Consider the following 7,487-nt stretch of genomic DNA (forward strand, 5'->3'; position numbering starts at 1 on the left):
CGAGGGAAGGCTAACTCGCCCATAACAGCAAATCACCCCGAATATCTGAGTGTAAAGTGCATAAATATCCTTATGAGAGCACCGTCTTACGCCGTTGGACAATCATTACTTCACAAAACCAAACGCGTCTGGTGAAATGTCAAATGATGCAATGGAGTTTTAAACATAACCGCGGCGTTTTGAGCACCCGCGCAGACCAACTGCACACATACAGCATAAACTCGCGGTAGATTTGTAACGTTTAACTCAGATGTAGTGCATGCTGAATTTTGGCAAACCGATGTGTTCGTCCGTGCAGAATTCGGGCGCCATCCAGTGACAAAGTGGAATCGGTTGAAAGACATTAACAGGAAAATCACAATGTTTAAACGTTTATTGGTGATAATCTCAGGGCTTTCTAATGGGTGATACTATACGGTGTACTTTATATAACAGAGGATGCAGTTAAAGCTTAACACGGTTAAATATTTACATGTGGCAGTGGTTTTGGACCGATATTATAGTGCAAGTACGCCAGGTAGAACGGCTCGGAGGGTGGCACTAAAGCCTATCTGGCTTTCGGTTTTCTTCCTTACGCTTAAGTTTCAACAGTGCACTATTGTACTTTTCCATTACTGTCTACACTTTCTAATTATTTCCAGACTTTTTTGAACGTAGAAATTAATGCAGTATGTCTGCATAAATCACGGTAGTCCCGTTTCTGGACGATATAACAATGAATCCCTCGAGTACTGTTTCGTTGGAGTACCGTCGTGTTATTACAATTTATCAAAAGTGAACAGGGAATATTTTATCTGTTACCACACAGAGTTTAAAAAACCGAATAATCCCAGCATATCGTTTATTTCTGTTGAGTAAACCTTTACCAAGATAATGTACCGCGCATTAAAGTGTTCGAAGTGTGTAGTGTTTGGACACGACCACAAGGGGCGCGGGTTTGCAAGACATTGACCAATCGCGGCGAAGGTTACATTTACTCGCCCTGTGTGAAAGGTTAAAGGCACCAATAGGAATCTGTGTTTGAAAACGCCTGCTAAGGTTTTTCTTCCACGGAGGAATTTGGTTAAGCCGCCAAAGAAGAATGTGTGAAGCAGGCTGGGCGCCATGTTGGAAGTACATAGAACGTATGGCTGGAGCTATTTTCTTTAGTTATTATTTGTTTTACAGTAATATGGCAAACTGCACTTGTCTATATTGTCGGAACACTAGACCGTGCACACTAGAGGATGCTAGTGTGTTGGTTTGCATTAATGTTTGAGGCAGTGTGACATATCTTTCGGCGTCTTCCAAACACATTCATATTTCCATTGCAAATAAATATATTTTTTTCAAAGAACAGTAATGACTCCTGTCGAAAAAGCTTTTCCTTCATTTGCATTTAGTATTTGGCGCGTAAAAAATACCGGCGCTGAAATTCCAGTTCTACTGCAGCTGCCAGCGCCGCACAGCGATTGGTCTAGAGCCACGTCAGTCTGGGTTTAGCCGCACCCCTCCCCCCATTCAACCACTGGCTTTAATGTTGCTGTGTGTTTACTACAGTATTTAGTATAAGGGGCTATTCGCCTTTTACATGCTGTGAACTCTCAATAACACAACCGAGGCTTTTAGGTTTATTTTAAAGAAGCCATTCAGGAATCCAACATGCCCAAACGAAAGGTACGTAGCTAACTATAATATGTAGATACTTTTTCCCCCGTCTTCTTGTGAAATCAGAGAACCTCACGTTAGCTAGCTATTTATTGTCAGTCTTAGGGCACAACGCTGATTTAATTATGAAGCCCTTTTTTGCGCAAACGTGAACGATGTGCACCGGGGGTTTTGCTGTGGGCGCGGAGGTGCGTTTTTTGGCGGAGCGGACCCGTTTCCCGGCCGTGGCCGCGCTGTTTACACGCCGTCCCCTGTCTCGGGGCGCTCTGAGCTCCCCTCCGTCTCCATGCTCTCGGACCACAAGCAGCCATGCTGCGAAGCTCTCGCTCCGTCCGCCGTGTGTCAGAAGCTCGTCTGTAACGCCTCTCTTTATCGCTGCAAGCCCCTTCTCGCCTCAAGAACGGCATATGCAGACTCGTTAGGAACCGAGCTCTTTAATTACCTATTTTAAAAGGGGATTACTTCACCACGAAGACAAAAAAGATGGTATTTTTTCTTTGTTCGAAGCGCCAGATGGCTGCAGTACCACCTTTCTATCGTTAGGTGGCGCTGCGGTGACTTTGTTTCGACCCCTCCCCCCTTTATGTGCCCCCCCCCCCCCCCCCCCGGCGCTACTTGGGAAGGGGGTGTTACACAGGGGGATGCTACACCAGGTTGCCATAAAGTCACGTCCCTTTGTTCCTCTTTTTCTTTTTATTTATCTCGAAATTACCGTACTCTTTTCTGACTAAAACGGATAAAACACGATCATTAATATTGACTGGATTGTGTTCACTGGTTTGATTTGGTGTCTAGTAGTGCTGCAACACACTCTCCACAACTGCTAAATCTTAATAGATCGTTTTTTCAGGTAAAATTTACTGTTGTTGTGTTTTTTCCAAAGATGTATTGTTTAATGTTTGTTAAATGACGGTTTTTGCAGTTAAGCTAAATTAAGTGAGGTGTCTGGCTCGGTGGGTCAGGTAACCCAAGAAAAAAAGTTTCCCCTGAACCTTTCATAGCCATTTTTATCAGTCACATATTTGTTGAAATGGTAATAATAAAAGTTACATTACACCTGAAATTAAACATTTCAAATTGAAATGTATGTAAGAAATAGTGTGTTCATTACTTTAAAGTCTAATATTTTGCAGCAACAGGGAGCTGAGGGGGATGCCAAGGAGGAGGTAAATGCCCTTTTTCATTATCATTCAGGTTAATTTTAGTTTTTTTTTTTTTAAATATAGTTTAAGTGTCTGAGGGTAAGTATTTCTCAGATTTTTCTATCTAGTACTTGTTTTTCTAAATACAGATAATGCATTTTTTTCTCCTTTTGTTTCAGCCGCAGAGGCGATCTGCACGGTTATCGGCAGTAAGTCTTCTCTTCTCGTTCATTTTGATTTAGTTACTTTTTTGAGGTATTTGTCTTTTTTTTTTTTTTTTTGTTGTTTGTTATGCCCCCACAGTCTTGTGTGAATACTCACCATCCTTTTAGATGAGCAGAAAACTTTTAGGAAGATTGTCGATAACTTTAAATGTTATTCTATTGACAGTGCACTATTTCATTATACTTTAATTGCAGGTATATTTTGTGTTGTAAGTATTTTACAAAATAGTTTTTCTCTAAACAGAAACCGGCACCACCCAAGCCTGAACCAAAACCTAAAAAGCCAGCAAAGGTAACTCTTTACAGCACCCCCAGAATGCATGATGAGCAGAATGTGTGTCTGTCTGAAAAGATTATTTTTTTGAGTGTATGTTACTTCTGTCATGGGAAATTTTTCTTAGTAGAATGTCACATTTATGTAGAATACCGTTGTGTATTGCATTTGTACCAAGTGTACCTATTGTTCCATCAATTGTATGGTCCAGTGAGGGTTCACAGACTGAGGTTTCAGACATTCTGCCCCAAATGTGGTGGAGTGTGTGATGAGAGCACAAGCACTGTTTATCCAGATAGCTCATTTCCACTGCTGCTTTCTTGTATCTCTTCAGAAAGAGAAGGCAGTGAACGATAAGAAGGAGGAGAAGAAGGCCAAGGGCAAAAAGGGGAAGGCAGAGGGAGAGGCTAACGAGGAGAACCACTCTGAAAACGGAGAGGCCAAGACTAACGAGGTATTTGGCGTGTTATCGTGGGAAGTTTTTTTTTTTTTAAAAAAAAAAAAAAAAAAACACTTGCTACTGGTGTAGCTGTGTTCCTCATCTAGACTAAGACTATTGTAGTACCGGCTGGGACACAAACTGACATGGTCAGTTGGAACACTTGTTGCCAATCTTGGTCACATTTCTGCCAGTTCATTTCAGATTTTTCTCTGCAGTCAATTTGACAGTGTTTTTCAGTTTCCCATTAATAGCCAGCATGTAAGTCCTTTGAGTATTATGATGTAAATACCACCACTGTCATTAAGAAGAATGTACTTCTGTGGAAGTTTTATGCACTAATCTCTGTGCATAAATTGGGTTTCATTGTAGCAACTTGGTATGTTAACGAAACATCTCATAGGCTTACCTTTAAATTATGTGTTGAGGGATATTGGGCATCTTCTGTAGTTAGGACAATAACGGTCTTCTTGTTTCATTTGCCTCTCCTTTTGTCAGGTGGAGAAGACTCCTGAAGAAACTGAGAAGGAGGAAGCAAAATCTGAGTAGCTACACTGCCGCCTCCCAGCCCCCACTCCCTCAACCCCTGAAATACCCCCAAATCTCTTACGCGTTTGCCCTAAACCTCCATGGCATATTGTTAACAGAGGAATATTTTTATCAACAATTTTATAAATATCGGTACAGGTTTTTAGCACAAAATAAAGCTAAATACGGAAGACCACTGCACGTGTGCACTGGTCATATTAAGTGTCTCCGAGAAAGATCAACACAATAAAAATAAAAAAAAAAAAACTTTTTTAAATGGCATTTCTTGATTGTTCATAGCTTGTTCGATGTAGGAAGTGCGCACCAGCTGGTAGGGGTGATTTGTGAGCTATATAATTCCCAACCTTTTCCCACAAACCATTTCACTTTTGTGAGTGGTTTATTTTTTTATCTTCTAAATGTGCAGTGAGAGTCTTTCTGTTTGTTCTTTTTTATTTGGGGGTTTTTATTTTTACTTTCACTTTAAAAATGTATTGTCCATATGAAAGAGGAATAGGAACATCTGAAAACATTCCAGGCAGAGTTATAATGTGGGCTAACTTGTTTTTTAAACAACCATGTTAAAAATTATTTTAATAAGACAAAATATAAATTGCAAAAAGCTACTTATAGGAGGTAACACTGTTAATACAGGATTTTTTTTAAACAACAAATGAGTTTTTTAAAACACAGAAATTCAAACAAATTCGAAATATGCAGGCGTCTCTGTACCCACTCTAAGTTCTGGATGTCTCTTAATAAAAGTTATCCTTGGAATTTTCCTCATTCTGTTGCAGTGCATGTTACTTTTTCTTCAAGAAAACACATTTTTGGAAAACTGTTTGATACTGATTATGTGACTTGTAAACAGCAGGTCACATTGTTATCAAGTAACACACATTTTCAGTAAGCAGAAATTTACATGTTGCTGCTTAAATACATATGAATTGTATACAGTATGCTACACATTTGGGCTGCTGTATAGTTCACCTAAGCAGTTAACAATTTGTTCCACAACTACAATGGAAATGTCCATAGTTATGTCGGAAGTGTTAAGCATGTGTTCACAAGTCAAACTTTCTTTGTCACTTCTTGCACATATTTTTTTTTTTTTACCCTCTGTACGTGAGTATGTAAATGAAAATGTATGTATATAAATATGTAAATATGAAATAGACACTTTTGCAGTTTTTGTAGAGGATCTTAGCTGAAACTATGCTTACACCCATATTGAACACAGTCAAAAATTTCTGCTCAATATTTGTCTGAATTTATTCCATTAAATGTAATGAAAGTGTTTGGCATATGCTTGGTATATGGAACAGCTTAGTCATCCAGACAAATGGATTTCTGAGAAACCAATTTAGTGCACTTGATACTGCAAGGTCCCTCCCAAGTTAAATGAAGCAGTCGTCCTTAGCAAAGAAAGGGCCTGTCCCAACCTTCTCTTCCTGCCGAAGATGGGCCCCATGTGTGAAAATGTGACCTCACCCATCTCATTCTGCTCTACCAACTAGTGACAAACAGTCTTGCCCACTGCACAACTGTTGATCTAAATTTCAGTGGTATAGATCTGTAACCAGGAAGGTGTAAAGTTGCATTACTGAAGAGGGTGCTGTCTTACAAACGTGTACACAAACCTTTTCACGCTAAAGGTCTTTGTTTACATTTTTTTGGTTCTCTTGGTTCCTACCTAGGAGCCAGCAAAAATGTTTTTCTTGGAAGATCAATGTCCTGACATTTGATCTGTGCAGAGAATTCCAGCATTTCACACTTGTAGGGACCATTTACAGTTGTGCACCTGCATTACCTTGTCTGTTAAATTTTCCAGTTGGATTCCATTGTAAGATGTAGTACCTGTGGGGGGAAAAAAAAAAAGCATTTTGAGTGTTTGTGATGGCCAATTTGGCATGCGGGTTTGCGATTCCGGAAAAGTGTTGGTCACTGCTGGTGTAGAATATGTTGGCAAGCAGGATGGAATGGAGGTAACAGGAAATGCACAAGGGCAGTGGCAGGTCATGGGTGGAAGTAGGGTAGCCCACCACATGAGCCAGCATTCTCACTCTGGTTAGTGCAGAAATTTTATAAAACCACTCCCAAAGCTGAGTCTGTGCAAGCTTGATTGACAGCAGATATCAGGCACCTACTTGGGGTGCAGTGAGGCAAAAGATTCTGGCACTGTCAATACTGTCAGTCTCTGAGATGTTCACCAAATGGGCTGCTCTTGTATGTTTCCAATATTTTTTACTCAGGGTAATAAAATGACAGTATGTGTGCTAGGTGGATGAGCTAAAAAAAAGAACACAAGTTATACTGGAAAAAATTAAACCTGAGATGTTAGGAGCAAAAATGTCACTGCCTTTTCAGTCAGCTATGATCCCAGAGGGCTCCGTACTCCATGGTGCAACACAAGTGGCTGCACAAAGACAGGTCTTTGTCGAGGGCATCTGTATGGTGACAAAGAAGCCAAGCCAGAGGTCTTGTCACGGAGGTCTGACCCAATAGGAAACGGGCAGTGTTGGAGCTCAGAAACGCAAGAGGAGCACCCAGCTCTGATAGGGACACGGCCCGCCTCCCAGCAATACAAAACACCATTAGACAAGTGGAGCATGAGGAACATGACCCACTTCTGCACAGCTTTCAGGAGGCCTGTGGTCTGCACACCAGGCAGAGTGTTTAAAATATATATCCATATGCATGGGGTGAGCAGTACAGATGGAATTTACAAAACAGTGACACTGTGCCATTTCTTCACTTTTTCACGTCATCATCTTCAACTTTGGACATGAGCGTGTGGTGCTACAGAACAAATAACATTCCATCATACAGTAGCTTGTCTTATTTTTGTGATGGTAGGGTTAATGACGATTAAAGATGATTACAGTCTTCGCCCACCCTATACAGGTTACGGTCCTGAAAATAATTGGTAAGGAGAACTCTCATAACTCAAAGATGTGATTCCTAAGCCTCAGACTAACAGCTCTTTATTCTAAAACATCACCAAATCCCATTAAAATTTAACATTATTCATCATAACACAGCGTAATAAGGCAGTTTCCCTTAACTGGTTACTCTATAGTACTGTATGGCTGTGCACCCATGCTTGTTCTGCTCCTTTGTAGCTATCGTGTACTGTTCACTTAAAAAAACAAAACATACATACATATGATACTCAATGTTATGTTAATTCAGCCTTTAATGCAAAAAATAAATGTACAAAAGAAATCAATGAA

At 40.3% G+C, this 7,487-nt stretch overlaps 1 protein-coding gene across 1 annotated transcript; it reads left to right on the plus strand.

The window, feature by feature from the left end:
* Positions 1 to 1,488: 1,488 nt before the first annotated feature.
* hmgn7 (high mobility group nucleosomal binding domain 7) lies at positions 1,489 to 5,031 on the plus strand. Its single transcript, XM_018737178.2, has 6 exons — positions 1,489 to 1,656; positions 2,781 to 2,813; positions 2,969 to 2,998; positions 3,258 to 3,305; positions 3,622 to 3,741; positions 4,225 to 5,031. Exons 1-6 carry the CDS (start codon positions 1,642 to 1,644, stop codon positions 4,273 to 4,275), a joined length of 297 nt encoding a protein of 98 aa, XP_018592694.1. The 5' UTR covers positions 1,489 to 1,641; the 3' UTR covers positions 4,276 to 5,031.
* Positions 5,032 to 7,487: the final 2,456 nt, after the last annotated feature.

Source organism: Scleropages formosus, chromosome 13 (genome assembly GCF_900964775.1).
Source record: "Scleropages formosus chromosome 13, fSclFor1.1, whole genome shotgun sequence".
Lineage (NCBI taxonomy): Eukaryota > Metazoa > Chordata > Actinopteri > Osteoglossiformes > Osteoglossidae > Scleropages > Scleropages formosus.

Coding starts and splice junctions, on each gene's coding strand:
- hmgn7 (XM_018737178.2), top strand. Junction 3,306..3,621: donor AACCTAAAAAGCCAGCAAAG/GTAACTCTTTAC, acceptor GTATCTCTTCAG/AAAGAGAAGGCAGTGAACGA. Junction 3,742..4,224: donor GAGAGGCCAAGACTAACGAG/GTATTTGGCGTG, acceptor TCCTTTTGTCAG/GTGGAGAAGACTCCTGAAGA.